This window comes from Erythrolamprus reginae, chromosome 1 (assembly GCF_031021105.1).
Source record: "Erythrolamprus reginae isolate rEryReg1 chromosome 1, rEryReg1.hap1, whole genome shotgun sequence".
In the NCBI taxonomy this organism is placed as follows: domain Eukaryota; kingdom Metazoa; phylum Chordata; class Lepidosauria; order Squamata; family Dipsadidae; genus Erythrolamprus; species Erythrolamprus reginae.
Genome location: NC_091950.1, coordinates 363,006,365 through 363,022,258, shown reverse-complemented (window position 1 = coordinate 363,022,258; position 15,894 = coordinate 363,006,365). Strand labels below are relative to the sequence as shown.

General features: G+C 35.9%; 1 protein-coding gene across 6 annotated transcripts in view; it reads right to left on the bottom strand.

Annotated features, from left to right (window-relative positions):
* Positions 1-15,894, bottom strand: part of ESRRG (estrogen related receptor gamma) — a 584,956-nt gene that overhangs the window by 66,983 nt on the left and 502,079 nt on the right. For all 6 annotated transcript variants that reach the window (XM_070734407.1, XM_070734406.1, XM_070734408.1 and 3 more), the window contains one exon: positions 12,098-12,259. In XM_070734407.1, coding sequence (XP_070590508.1) covers positions 12,098-12,259 — 162 coding nt within the window. The remainder of the gene's footprint in view (positions 1-12,097; positions 12,260-15,894) is intronic.

Genomic DNA, 15,894 nt, shown 5'->3' with positions numbered 1-15,894 from the left:
TTAAAATTTTGGGCTTTTACAACTTGGAACTTCACAATCTTTGGTCCGACCTAAGAATAGTACTTAAAATAATCTGCTATGATGTCTTTTCTGTCAATGAATATTTCATCTTCAACCACAACAATACAACAGCACACAATGGATACAAACTTACGATAAACCAAAGTTGATTGCAAGAAAGACAACCTCAGGAACAGAGTTGTCAATGCCTGGAATGCAATACCTGACTCTGTGGTTTCTATCCCAAACCCCCAAAACTTTAATCTTAGACAGTCTTTTAGGGGCGTGCATGTCCCTGTCTTAATGTTCCCTTTTATTCATATCCATTTCATGTATTCATAGTCATGTTTACATTTGTATCTGTTTTCTAATACATGCTTGACAAAAATAAATAAATATTTTTTTGTTGTGAGCCTCCCTGAGTCCCTTGAGAGTTGGGTGTCATAGAAATATAAATAAGTAAGTAAGTAAGTAAGTAAGTAAGTAAGTAAGTAAGTAAGTAAGTAAGTAAGTAAGTAAGTAGATAAATAAATAAAAAACATTATATACAGTAGGAGTAGTAGCCCTTAATAAAAAACTGTTATAGGATCTGGAAGACCTGCAATTCAAGTAATTACGGTAATTATATCACAATCTAGGTTAAATATCTAGGGACTTTACAGTATCCTGAAGAAAGTGGAAGGTCATTAAACTATTTAACTGGGCACAATTTAATTCTGGAAAATGGAAACTCATTCTGCTGACCTAATCAAGTAAGCATGTATCTATTATTCCTGGAATTAATGGTTGACTTGAAATATCAACCAGGAACTTACCTAATTATGTTTTTTTTAAAAAAACATTATGGTAAAAAAAAACATACCATACTAAGGAAAAACTGAGTGGATAGGACACAATCTTTTCAAGCAAAAAAAAGTACTGGCTATAAGTCTTGTTATTTCTGGTTAAAAGGAATCAGGCAGTAGGTGATAGAAATATATTTTTTCTTAAGACCCAAGGGAATTGTTGTCAGAATTCTAACAGAATTCTAAGCCAAGTACATAACAAATAATTTGATTTGATATAAAGCAGCTCCTTCAATCCTGCACTCTACAATTATATAGATGGATTTCTGAATAGGTTTAGTGGAAAGGAACATATACAGAATGTAAATAGCAAAGAAAGGAAGGCAGGAAGTAAGAAGACAGGGCTTCTCTTCAAACTCCCTGTGTCCACTCAGTTGTTTTGTCTTTATACTAACAGTCCTGTCAGTACACATTGCATTAGGATGCTATCCAAACTTATATATAAATGTGCATCAAATGCCTACTCCATTGAAAATAAGGCAGAGAAATCTATCAACCACAGCATTCTGTCTGTCTGTCTGTCTGTCTGTCTGTCTGTCTGTCTGTCTCCTATCTATCTATCTATCTATCTATCTATCTATCTATCTATCTATCTATCTATCTATCTATCTATCATGTACTTCTAGCAGGTATTGGTATAAACATAAACATTATCAAGGTAGGAACAGGTAAATAGGACTGTAGGACAGGGACGTTAGGCGTAATTGTGTACACCCCTTACAGACTTCTTAGGAATGGGTTGAGGTCGACTTTAGATAGTCTAAGACTAAAGTTTTTGGGATGTGGAGAAGAAACCACAGAGTCAGGTAGTGCATTACTGGCCTTGATTACTCTGTTGCTAAAGTCGTATTTTCTGTATCAGGTTTGGAGTGGTTTGCATTAAGTTTGAATCAATTGTGTGCTCATGTATTGTTGCGGTTGAAGCTGAAGAAATCATTGACAGGTAGGACATGTGGTAAATGATTTTGTGAACTACATTTAGGTAGATCAAAGGTGTCCGAAGTTCTAGGCCAGCAGAAAGCAAACTTGGCTCTTCTATGACTTGTGGACTTCAACTTCCAGAATTCCTGAGCCAATCATGTTAGCTCAGGAATTCTCTCAAGAAGTCCACATGCCATAGAAGAGCCAACTTTGCCTACCCCTGTTCTAGGCTATCTAAGCCCAAAATTTCAAGTCTGGTGGAATAAGGTATTTTGTTGTGAGCAGAGGAGTGGAGACCTCTTCTTGTGAAATATTTTTGGACTCTCTCAATTGTATTGATATCTGATATGCAGTGCAGGTTCCAGACAGGTGAGCTGTATTCAAGAATTGGTCTAGCAAATGTTTTGTATGCTCTGGTTAGTAGATTAATAATGCCAGAGAAGAAGATAAACAGGATTAGATTAATAACTCTTAGTGCCTTTTTGGCAATGTTGTTAAAGTGGGCTCTGGCACCTAGGTCATTAGATATGAGTACTCCAAGGTCCTTGACAGAGGGAGGGTCATCTATCCCAAATTTCACCTTAGTCCCAATGGGAGGTGGGGCTATATTTATACTATGTATAAATCTGGGTTAGTACTCATCATTTTAACATCAAACACAGTAAGTTGAAAGTCTGAAATGTTAATGTAAAAATAGTGTAAGCTCTAAATATGTTTATTTTATCAGAAATAAAAGTTGGCTTGTTCACAAATTGATGTTCATCACTTGATCGGAAAATTAAGTTGATGAATTGCATATTAATTTGAATAGGCAATGGGATAGAACACACAATACTTTATTATCACTTGAAAACTGATGTCTTCCAAGAGCTGCTAGTGATCAAGTATACAGTAATCAACTTTACATCATCTAGATGAACGAGCCACGTTTTGTCATTGTACTTTTGTCCCACGAAAGCCAAGCTCTATTATAGTAGAACTACCCAACCAAAACATTAAATATTTAATAGTATCATAAAACAAAATCTATCATGTATATAATCACATTTTAAAGGAAAAACAAAAACTAGCATGGATTTGTTTTTATCCTAACCTAGGTGAAATCTGTTTTATTTACAAGTAACATTGGTTGATTTGGCTGAATAAAATATAATTGTACAAAATTTAATATGTAGATTTTTTTTACTGTTGGCCACAAGTGCTAATGAATGAATTTCCACAATATATTTAATTTTAGAAAGCAATTTTCATTCTATTTGAATAGATTTGTTTTAAAGTTAGCCTATGGTTTTCTTCCTCTAAGTAAACCTGTGTCTCTTCTCCGCTTCAGGTCTCCAGCTGCCATGCAATTTATATCTCTCTTTCTTCTCTTCTTTGTTTTTCAGCCATTTTCCCTGAATGTCAAAGTCAATTTAGTGCATTTCACTTTGCCGAATAAATCAGAGACGAAATCCTTGCTAAAAGTGAAAATTTGATTTGCTAAAAGGAGCTTAGGGCAACTATTAATCAATATATCCAGAGTGTCAAAGCTCAGGCCATGATAGGCATGCATTCATTTGGAGATTGGTTGAAGCAGATAAAGGGGATACTGTGGGAGGGAGCAGTATAATCACCTCTCTCGCTCTCTCTCTCCCTCCCTCCCCCCTCTGTGTGTGTGTGTGTGTGTCTGTGAGAGAGAGACAGAGAGACAGAGACAGAGAGAGAGAGAGAGAGAGACAGAGAGAGAGATAGAGAATGAGAGAAAAACTGAAGGAAATCACAGATGATAATGTATTGAAAAAAATAAACCGAAAAAGAGAACATGAAAAGTGAAGAAATGACAGAAATGTTGAAAAGCAAACAAAAATATTTTTCTTACAAACAATCCACAATCATTTTGGTTATACCAAAAAATGGCGGCATACAAATCTAATAAATAATAATAATTATTATTATTATTATTATTATTATTATTATTATTATTATTGAAGTAGTTGAATATTATAATTGGAAAACATTCAATCCTTCAGTGACAATCCTTTTGTAAAAGCATCCGCAATAACAAATCATTAAAAATTATTATTGTTTTCATGGACTAAACCAGTTTGGTTAGCAGAACGAAGAGCTATCCACACACTCCACAAGTACCTACACCTTTTAGAGATTACTTATTTGCAAAATCTGCTCCTGACTATCATCTGTACCCAGATCCATTGTACTGGTGGGCCAATCACATACTCTTATATTTCCACCATACTTCTCAAATCTGATTTAAAGATAATAAAATGTATTGGAGATTGGTTGAAGCAGATAAAGGGGATACTGCGGCTTTAAAATGAAATTTAGTTTATAAATCTTAAAATGACTAATATTTCCAAAGACTTATATTTATGGATTAATCAAAATAGACATTTTTTATTATTCTTATTCTTATTATTTGTATGCCTCCCCTATCTGAAGACTCAGGGCGGCTTTCAGTGTATGATAGGTTCAGAGGGCATTGTTTAAAGCTAACATACACAAACCCAATTTAAAAACTAAATACAACAGTAAATCCCTATATTTAAAGTGTATAAATATGAATGTTTCCATATTTTAAAATACAGATATATTTAAGCATTATTGCTTTATAAATTGCTGTATTTTTCCTTTGCACCAATTTAGTAATGTACCACTGTTAAATATTGTCTATTTATTTAACAGAAAGCATCCTTTGAAGACTGGTTGAGTTTAGAAACTCTTAATAAACATTGATTGGTGGCTAAAATTTCTTTCCGCTACAGGAAACTTAAGGCAGCCTTGCTTGAACGTATCTAGATGCTATTGATATTTTTTTTTTCTTTTAAGATTCAACAAATAATGAACCGAATCAAGTTTGTGTCTGATAGAGAATATATCTGGAGAATTATTTATGTCTTCAACACTGCATTATTAAATCTGTTCAGGAAGGCCTTATATTGTTCCTGAAATAACACGCTTGGTTCCGAATGCATGAGGGAAAGAATAATCTTCATTTAACACATTTATCTTAATTAAAACTAATTTTAAGGACTTACAAAGTCTTTGGTCCAAGCTGATGAGCTTTGTGTCTGCAGAATGACAGGGAACATTTTGTCTCTTAAACTTCCTGTTATGCACATTTAAAGAGCTTAATATTTCCTGCCTCCATTTAGTGAAAGGAGAGCAATGCACATTTTTGCAGAATGCCAATGAGACAGTTGCATTACAGAAACATTGCCTAAGTGACTTTGAAAATGTGGTCAGACATCAGCAGAATCTCATCTAATGAATTTTAAAAAAGAGAGAAAACCTTTCATCTTTATAGATGTCCAAAAGCAACTGACTCCTGTAAACACAATACAAGATAAAATCATCCGATGCTTTCTGTATTCAAGTTAGATTCTATAAAACTATCACAAGTTTTTATTTAGGTCAACTAATGTAGGAGTTATCTCACTAGGGGAAAAAAAAGAGGGGGTCCGTAGTGCTTTCCTAAATACCTGTTGTATTTTACTAACCCAGTTACAGTACATAAAAATATTTTACTCTGACATAAAGGGCAACAATAGATCCGACCGCTGGGCTGATAATCTTCTTATCACCCTCTGCGAAACCTAGCTCTAATATTTGACAGTGTGAGTTTCCATTGCTTTGCATCCCATTCTGTAAAGGCCAACAATGGAGAAAGAATGAAGTGGAGTTTGGAAGAATCTCCATATCTACATAAAAGAGATTAGAGGCGACAGCGTTCCATTTTACAGCTCAATCATATTGTGTTAGCACGCGCTTATCCGAGCACGGATGAAATTGAAAGAGAAATAAAAAAGAGTCAGGCAGATAGGAACCAGAACAGCGAGGCAAGAGCAATTTCCAAGGATATAAAAGGATGCTAATGGTAGGGCCCTGTCATTCTTAAAACGGGCTATTAGGGCACCATCATCTGTTCTTCTGCCTTTACTTTCCTCTCAAGTCAACAATTTCCTAGTGCTATCATGATCATTTTCTTTTGCAAATAAGATACGGTCATGTTTCACAGCAACCACTCTTTTCATTTCTTTGATTTATTAATGCAAGTAAGCTAATTCAGTTACTGATAAAGCCTATCAATTCATATATAAATGTTACATTTTTCTGCAGAAGAAAGGCTTATTGTACATGCAAGTTACAGAAGCACGAATCTATTAATGGAATTTATGAATGGACACATATTTAATAATATCAAATAATAAACTTGACACAATCTTTCAAAAGATTCAACATTATGTTCCAAACTTGAAAAGTAGATGAAATTTTTATGGGATATAGATATTTCTTCTAAGTTTAAAATTTTAAAGTCAAAATCCTTTAGATGTAATTAATTACAAATGACACCTATTAAATACCTTTAGTTCCCATCTCATATCTTCCTATCTATGAATAAATTCTGCTGAACTTGGTATATTTTTTTAAAAAGATATTATATATAGAATGAAACAGACTCATTTTTATCATAAAAATTAACAATGTCATATCAATCGCATAATTATAATAGTGTTCATTTATAGCATATACACATAAGAATATATGTGTACACTTTTGGCATATTGTTAAACACCCTTATTTAAAATCAATATGCAAATTTGTAATTAAATGATGAAAGAGGCTGTTTCTGTAAAGTATATGACTGAAACATTTTGAAAAACATATTTCATATAGAAAGCATCATGTGTACATTTATACAACATATATACATACATGCATGTATACATGCATATATTTATTTACATTTATTTGTTTGTTTGTTTGTTTGTTTGTTTGTTCGTTCGTTCGTTCGTTCGTTCGTTCGTTCATTCATTCATTCATTCATTCATTCATTCATTCATGCAGCTTACAAAATTTAACAGAGCCAGCATATTGCCCCCACAATCCAGGTCCTCATTTTACCCACTTCAGAAGGATGGAAGGCTAAGTAAACCTTGAGCTGGTGATGAGATTTGAACCACTGACCTACAGATCTACAGTCAGCTTCAGTGGCCTGCAGTACAGCACTCCACCTGCTGCGCCACCACGGCTCATATATACAAACATAGTCAAATTGTTTTGTTCTTTTGTTATTTAAAAAAGCCAGCCAGCTTTTCATTATTTTTTTTAATTTCAACAAATGGGCATCATAGGTTAACAATTGGATTATTGTGAACTGATCTGCTGTTTAAATATTCCCCCATAGCTCAAAACTATTTCTGATTCGCAACCTGTAAAGAAGAGTGTCTAAACCAGCCAACAAATCACTGCCAACTGTAAAGCTATGGATCTCTTCTGTTTCTCAGTTACTTTCTTTATTCCTATAAGCAAATCTTAGCCCTGTATTGTATTCACAATATAAATCAAATCGATAACTATATTTTGAAATCCCCAAAATGTGTTATTGACTAGGAGAATCCCTACTTATTGGTAAGACCGACAGGCATTGTCTAGAGTTGAAACTCAAACTCAACTATTTAACTGGCTCTGACTTAATCTGGGGTGCTTTATTAGCAACCAGTGTAAGACAAAGTAGCTAGTATAATACAGAGTGATGTTTAAATTAGTTTACAATTTGCTTGGGCTCATCTAGACCTACTCTGAACAAAGCCATTCAGAAATGTCAGCTGTGTTCCTAACCACTGTAACAAATTGTTGCCTGAACGCTGCACACCTAATGACTTCAAATTAGCTTCACTGCGATATTGCCTGACAGTTCGTTACGTCTGTTAGTAACATAGCTGGTGTATCATGACCAATAAATTGGTTTCAGTGTGGGCTGGGAAAGGGGCTTCCATCAATTTGATTAAAGAAATTACTGTAGCATTCAAAGCATAAAGACAAACTAGTTTAAGGAGACAGAAGTAAGTTAACTGTACCAGAAAAACATTGCTCATAATTCAAAAGCCATTGGTGAAGCAAACTCTGAACAACTAAATTTCTGCAGTGAAGGAAACATGGAGAAGCCCAGAGCTGTTTCCATCCCACCAAATTAGGATTTAGATGTATATTAATAATCATTTAGTGTTTAGTTTCAGAAAACAATTAAAATAAGTGAGAATTCTATTTTATAGTGTTTACATTTCGGTGGGAAGGGCAGTTAACTAGATCAGCATTTAGATAGCCCTAAAGAGAAAACAAACAAATAAACGAAAAAGCATCAGAACCAAAACTACACGCAAAATAGAGCCGGAGTGGTGCAGCAGGTAGAGTGCTGTACTGCAGGCCACTGAAGCTGACTGTAGATCTGTAGGTCAGCGGTTCAAATCTCATCACCGGCTCAAGGTTGACTCAGCCTTCCATCCTTCTAAGGTGGGTAAAATGAGGACCCGGATTGTAGGGGCAATATGCTGGCTCTGTTAAAAAGTGCTATTGCTAACATGTTGTAAGCCGCCCTGAGTCTAAGAAGAAGGGCGGCATAAAAATTGAATAAATAAAATAATAAAATTATCAATTATGTATTGAAATTCTAAGGATAAATACAATTGCTCTTAGAACTATTTATATATACATGAATGAGAACTATTTACATATACATGCCAGTTTCTATGGATTTTTCCCTAAATAATTAAAGAATCACAGGATAGAGCAGCGATGGCAAACCTTTTTTTCCTCAGGTGCCGAAAGAGCATGTGCGTGCACTACTGTGCATGTGCGAGTGCCCACAGCAAAAATTCAATGCCTGAGGAGGGCAAAAACAGCTTCCCTCACTTCCTGGAGGCTCTCTGAAGGCCAAAAATGGCCTGTTTCCCAACTTTTGGTGGGCCCAGTAGGCTCGTGTTTTACCCTCTGCAGGCTCCAAAGGCTTCCTGGAGCTGGGGGAGGGTACAAACGCCCTTCCCCATCCCCCCAGATGTTCTCTGGAAGCCAAAAATGCCCTCCCAGAGCCTCTGTGCAATCCAAAAATCAGCTGGCCAGCACACACATGCACGTTGGAACTGAGCTAGGTCAACGGCTTGCATGCCGGCAGATATGGCTCTGTGTGCCACCTGTGGCACCCGTGCCATAGATTCACCATCACTGGAATAGAGCATGCATTTTCCCAGAGAAAATTTCTCATCCATGATATACCATTGATCAGAGAGCATGGGATGGACATCCTATGCTAAGTGTCAAGTCACGGTAACTAGACACTTAGGAACAAGGAAAGACACATAACTAGATCATGTAAATAACAAAAGCATTAGTGTTACTATCTGCATGACATTGTTACATGACATAACATTATCTACATGTTCTGTCCCCAGAAATCAAATCAAAATTAGTAGATTAATTTTAAATTGTATCCAGTATATGATAGATCTTTTACTCCAGACAAGATTTGTTTTTCTTTTGTTTTCTTTTGATTTTTAAAAATATTAATAACATTTACAAGTTCTTCCTCCTCCCCCCTCCCATTTACAGCTATACTATCCCAAATAGTTTTAATCCACTGGAACAAGTTGATATTAAGTGAGGAATGCATACGTAAAGGGATTAAAAGCACACACACCAATAGATGTAATAATAAAAAATGAAAAGTAATTTAGGTGTTCTATAGTCACTTCATATCCTCAATAGACAACAAAAATGAAAGCAGTAAAAATTCCAATAAAATTAAGTAATAAAACCCTTAACAAACATATTTTTATTCTTTTTAAATTCATCTAATTCTGTCTGAAACAGAATGCTCGACAAGTAATCCAAATAAATATTCCAATTAAAATATAGAATTTTGTTCCACAAATAAATAGCTAATAAAAAATTCTGAACAATCAGGGATATTGCAAATCAACGGATATGACAAAGTTATTGCAAAAATCCTTATAGAAGCAGCAATACAGGAATTTTGATTATACCTTTGTACAAGGACAAAATCTTTGTAAGTAAAGATATAGTTAAAAAGTATCAGTAAAACAGACCATGCCCAATAAATTAAACCTGGCATTAACAGTCAGTCCAGCTTATCTCCCAAAGGCCTACCTGATTTTTAAATTAAATTAAATTTATTTTATTGCCTGCTTGCAGAAGGATAACAGAGAAGAAACTCAACTATGCTGCCTTGGCAGTTAGCTGCAAAACCTCACAGCAACCACCAAAAAACAGTCATCTCTTGCATTCCCTTTCCATGTGGGGTGGTAGAACAAGAAAAGGGTCTATACTTCTATGGATATGAAAAGTTCAAGCAGGCCTATAATGGAAACCCCAACCTTTTGGATAGGAATCATAGGAGTATTTAATATACTGAATTGTGAACCCTCATTGGATCAAAAGGAACTCCAGGCTCAGGGCAAAAAATTCAGTGAACAGGCCAGAGGTCTTCAAACTTGGCAACTTTAAGACTTGTGGACTTCAACTCCCAGAATTCTCCAGTAAGCTATGCTTAAAGTTGCCAAGTTTGGGGACCCCTGGAAGAGACTATCTCTGGTTGGCTCCAAGCAGGCTTCAAAAGCAAGCTCACAAGAGCGCCCTCTCCTGCTTTGTCTTGGCCTGCAAGAAGCCTTGAACCAGATCTGAGTGGAAAGATGATTGGTCTGAAAATGGGCTAGATGTCACGTAAAGTTTGAGAAAAAGTCAAAACTGCTTCACTGTAGATTAAGTTCATAATTTGCTTTGTTTCTTTTAACAAACAGTCTGGAGAGATGGAAGCAGAGCGGTATAGCTATTTTAGGGCACTGACTGAAATGCACGTTTTCCGTCCAGCTAAGGGATGAGTAGGTATTTCATTCTTTGTCTTCTCACCTCCTGAATTTTAAGATCTTTGAAAAGGAAAAAGAAATGACAGCTCTGCAAACTGCCTGGTCTATTAATTCACTAAGCAGTTAAAAGAATGGAACGATATAACATCCGTGCAGGCTTCTCAATACTCTAGAGCAGTGGTTCTCAACCTGGGGGTTGGGACCCCTTTGGGGTTCAAACGGCCGTTTCACAGGGATCGCTTAAGACTTTGGGAAAAGACAATTTTCCCATTACGTTAGGAACTGAAGCTTCTATTATGGCGCTTTGGAACATATTCTTACAATCCGACCAATCAGGCATTTATAGAGGGGGTGGTCTGACCTTCCTGCCAATCAGCTGAAAGCTCTATTGGGAGAATTGGCGCTAGACTTATGGTTGGGGTCACCACCACACGAGGAACTGTATTAAGGGGTCGCGGCATTAGAAAGGTTGAAAACCACTGCTCTAGAGGGAAAAGGATATCCCAAGTCAGAGCTGAAGTTATCAAGTTATCAAAGCATGTCTGAGCGTGTTTATGTGTGGATTGGGTCTGTTTGCAATAGGCCCCATCCACAATTCCAGTGAAGGCAGCTCGTGGAAAGAGGCCTCTTTTTTTCTTACATGTGCATATTTGTGTATCTTTAACATACTTTGGAATGTTCCGCTGGCAAAAAAAACCTTACCCCAGCTAATTTTGTTCAAAATTAAATAAGAATGTTTTAAGTCCCTTCCCTCTTTATACCCCAACAGAAATATTAACAATACGTTAATACCCAGCAGGCCTGGGACTGTTGAGCTTTAACATTTTGCTCTGGCTTTTAATTTGAATCTGATTGTGGTATGACTGAGTGGGAGTGTATGGTTTTTTAAATGGGTTTTTTAGATTACTAATTGGATTTTAAAATTATTTAATATTGGACTTTGAATCTGAATCTGTTTTTGTATTTTGTACTTTTATATGTTGTAAGCTGCTCTGAGTCCTCTGAGAAAGGCAGCATGGAACTCCAATAAATAAAGAAACAAAATAAATATTGTACCAATGTGTGAGTGGGACACTTATATGTAGCTTCACTCTCTTGCAAGTGGTGGAAATAATATGGTGGGATAAGCTGGAGGAAACCACATTCACTTCAACACTTCAACATTCAAGTGCATTTTACTAGATGTTCCTTAAAAAATAATACCATCAGTTGGCCAGATACCCCTAGATTCCCAACAAAAAAATATTCATGGATTTTACAGGGAGCATCTAACAGTATAAAGAAACTCAAGTCAAATGGGCTTCCTTATTGTATGTATTGAGAGCTACAGCATCCAGGCATGGGGATTTATCTTTGGAAGTAGAGATCAGTGGGAAAACCTAGGTAGCAGCTAGACCAAGTGCATAATGGCAAACAAGGGCTAGAAATATGGGAGACACCTTAGACCGGGGTCCTCAAACATGGCAACTTTAAGACTTGTGGACTTTAACTGTCAGTCCAAAGTCTTAAAGTTGCCAAGTTTGAAGACCTCTGCCTTAGACTTATCTTTGAAGTCATATTTACAATCCCATTTATTGTAATAGTTATTAAAAGAATACGCAAGCCATGTTCAAGCCATTCTGAAATAGCAAAAGCATACACTGAAAAATAATGTCATAAAAACACAGCATGTACCTGGAATATGTTTAGCCCATCCAATAATGACCACCAATTCTCTGTCTGCCAAATCACAAAGTGTGGTGAGAGCCTTGATATCACTGTCAGGCACAGTGGGATCAGGCATGGCATAGATCTTCTCTGGTTCAGCCACCAGCAAATGGGAGACAATCTTGTTATCTGTAAAGACAGATAAAACACAGGTTACTTCTGTAACAACCACAACTGCTGCTGTAACAAAAATGGGAAATGTCTCTCTCCTCACAGTAAAAGATCTGGGTACTTTGGTGGATAAGTTGAACAAGAGCCAACAACATAATGAAGTTGTAGCAAAAGTAAATCGAGTCTTAAAGAGTGGGCTTATGAAGATGGAAATTGTTGCAATTCTATGGACGAAACAAATAAATTGAAATGTATGCAATATGCAGTCCTTCTATCCTCCTGATTAAACATATCCAACACTGCTCATCAGTAAGAGAGAAAGGTTGCTTGTTAACAAGAGCCACAGTTACAAGAAATGTAAATTAAATTTCTGATTATTATATTTTTTTAAAATCCATTTATTTTTGTCATCCATTGTCCAAATTTCTTACAACTACTTTTTTCTCCACTTTAGACTTGTTTATGTCATGACAATCTACACATTCTATTTTCTTTCATTTATTTTTTCCTTTTCCTAATCAAGTTCCTCAAAAAGTTCCAGGTGTGTTTTCCTATTTTTTCTTCATTCAATACATTTCTATCCCCAATTCTTTTTTCATCTTTCTGTAAAATCTGGCTCCAATCTCCTTTGTCTAACTAGTTATTCTATGATTACTGGACCCATTCAACCAATCCTCCCACTTTATTCAGCATCCCATATTTGATCAGGAAAAGGTAATGGAAGTTGTTATAATCATAATCCTTCAGGAAGGCATGGCTAATAATATGATCAACTAAACTTAAAAAGTCATTTACTTAGCACTCAGATTTATATACTGCTTCACAGTGCTTTATAGCCCTCTCTAATCAGTTTACAGGGTCAGGATATCTGGGTCCTCATTTTACCCACCCTGGAAGGATGGAAGCCTAAGTCAACCTTGAACCTGGTGAGATTTGAACTGATGAACTGGTGAACTACAGCCAGCAGTCAGTAGAAGCAGCTTGCAGTACCGCATTCTAACCCCTGCACCACCAAGGCTCATTTACAACAAGGTGTTATGTTGAAAAACCTTAAGGGGAAGATTCTTGATGGTACTTATATTCAGATCCCAGAAGTCTATCTGATAATGCTTACCAATTCTGATACTTTCTGAAAGCAAATTTTAAAAATTAATAGAGGTTAAGTTTATCAATAGGTATTAGATTATACCCTCGAGAGCTGTTTACCTTAGAAACAGTCTGAATCACCAGCTATAAATCTAAAATATTTGTTGCTAGCTAGCTACTGGGAGAAGGCTGATGTTTTGTTTCTGAACTTCCTAGATGAATTTGATTAGCCAGGGATGTTCTTCTGTTCTTAGAAAAGTCTGAACAACACGATCATGGTAAAACCCGTAATTTTATTTATCTTTGACACCTGAAGAGCTATTGCTGCCTAATGTACAAATAGCTGTACAAATGAACCAATAGAATACAGCTCCACCAATCCTAGAAAAAAGAATAAAACATACACACTAACTTTAGAAGATAGTACAATTACCGTGTTTTCCCCAAAAGAAGACCCTGTCTTATATTTTTTGAACCCTGAAATAAGTGTTTGGCCTTATTGCCATGCACTCAAAAGCCCAATTTAGCTTATTATCCAGGGATGTCTTATTTTGGGGAAAACAGGGTAGACTGAATATTACATACAGCAACCAACTAAAATTCTTCATATCATAATATCATTTGCAGGATGCACATGTTTTACTTCTAACAAAATGAAATTCAATGTAGGGAAAAGTAAGGTCCTACATTTATGTAAGAAAAACCAAATGAGAGGTATAGAATAGGTGGTACCTGGCTCAATAGTAGTAACTGCGAGAGAGATTTTGGAGTCCTAGTGGACAATGATTTATGAGCCAGAGTGTGTTGCACCTAAGACTGCAGTTTCTGGACAGCTTTTTCATGGCAATATTTTATAAATATAATTTTTTTCAGCTTTAAAGAGGAAAAGGGAAAAGAATATCATGCAAATGATATTATGATATGAAGAATTTTACTTGATTGCTGTATGTAATATTCAGTCTACCCTGTTTCCCCCAAAATAAGACAATTTTACTGATTTAACAACAAATTACATGCAGAGGTTCCCAACAGGTTCAGTAATAAAGCTTAACTATGTCTAGAAATTGCATAGAAATTGCAATTTTTTTGTGACAAAACCTATTCCAAAAATATTTTTTAAATGGTCTGTTGTGTAATTTATCCTGGAGTTCTGATCTATTTGTCTCCAGCATTTTACAAATGTGTATGTCAGAAAGGTGAGGTATGTCAGTCCTTCATAAAACAAATGCAAATGCCAATTGCAAGGCATTGCATTAAATATGCTTTATCAGGACTTCTTTGAAATGACAAGAGGAACACTACGTCCATAATGCATCACTTGTGAATGCTGTTGATGTGGGAGATATAATGGAAAAGGCCTGCGTTAAAACTGAAGATATGTTCTGCCTCATGCAGATCCAATACTCACATTAACAGAACACACAATTTAAAAAATGGTTTTAATCATATTATTAAAGAAGCCTAGGACATAGATGTCTTATGTCTCAAAACTGCAGGGGCTCTGGCAACAAAAGAAATATCCCATTCCACCCCACCATGCTACCATTTTCAAAATTGCTTAATGATAAATATTTATATGATTTACAGATAATGGCATTTCAGCAGGTTCTGAAAACCATAGCTTTCCACCATAGTGTTAAATTTCGATTGGGAAAAAGTTGCAGTAAACAAATTTAATAAATAAATAATAAATAAAAACATAAATACTAACGGAGATGTTTGTATTACTGTAATTGATTGGCCTATTATACAATATTGTTTTTTTACAGTTTGCTCTATCTTCTATCAGTGCAATGCAACGGTAGGTTGGTCCAAGCTTGGCCAGGTTCAGTGAAATGGTAACAGCAGTGTTGGGAGGCTCCGCCCATCCGCCCAGGATGCTTCTGTGCATGTGCAGAAGTGTTGCATGATCACGCGTGAAATGGTAGCAACAGGATTTAGCAATGGGATTTACTGATGCAGTGGTTCGGCGGTTAAGATGCTGGGTTTGCCGGCTGGAAAGCTGGAAGCCCAGGTTCAAGACCTGAGCTCCTGTTCTCACCCCAGTTCCTATCCACCTAGCAATTTGAAAGTATGCAAATGCGGGTAGATAGGTATAAGTTCAGTAGGAAAGTAACAGCCCTCCATGATGGCAACATGACCACAGAAATGTCTTTGGACAGCACTGGATCTTGCAGAGATCAGCACTGCCCCCTACAGTCAGCATCAACTAATGAAGTAAAATCCATAGAGACTCCTTTATCTCTATCCACCTACCTTCTATGACAAATTAACTAAACAAAACACAACAAAAATCTGCCAGAATCCATAAAATCGCCCTACTTATTTTTTAAAAGCCATTTTACTGTTTCTTCTGATATATTTACAAGAAGTTGATTCCCCAACAGTTGAGGATTTATTTCATTGTGAAGTGGAGGGGGAATTAGGAATCCCTTACAATGTTATGTGAAAAGCTGTAAACAAGTTTATATTTGAAACAAATTAGTATTTTCCTAGTTACTTTCTTACATATAATACAACATACTGTTTCACTGTTAATTTCGATGGACCTACAGAGAAGATATCAT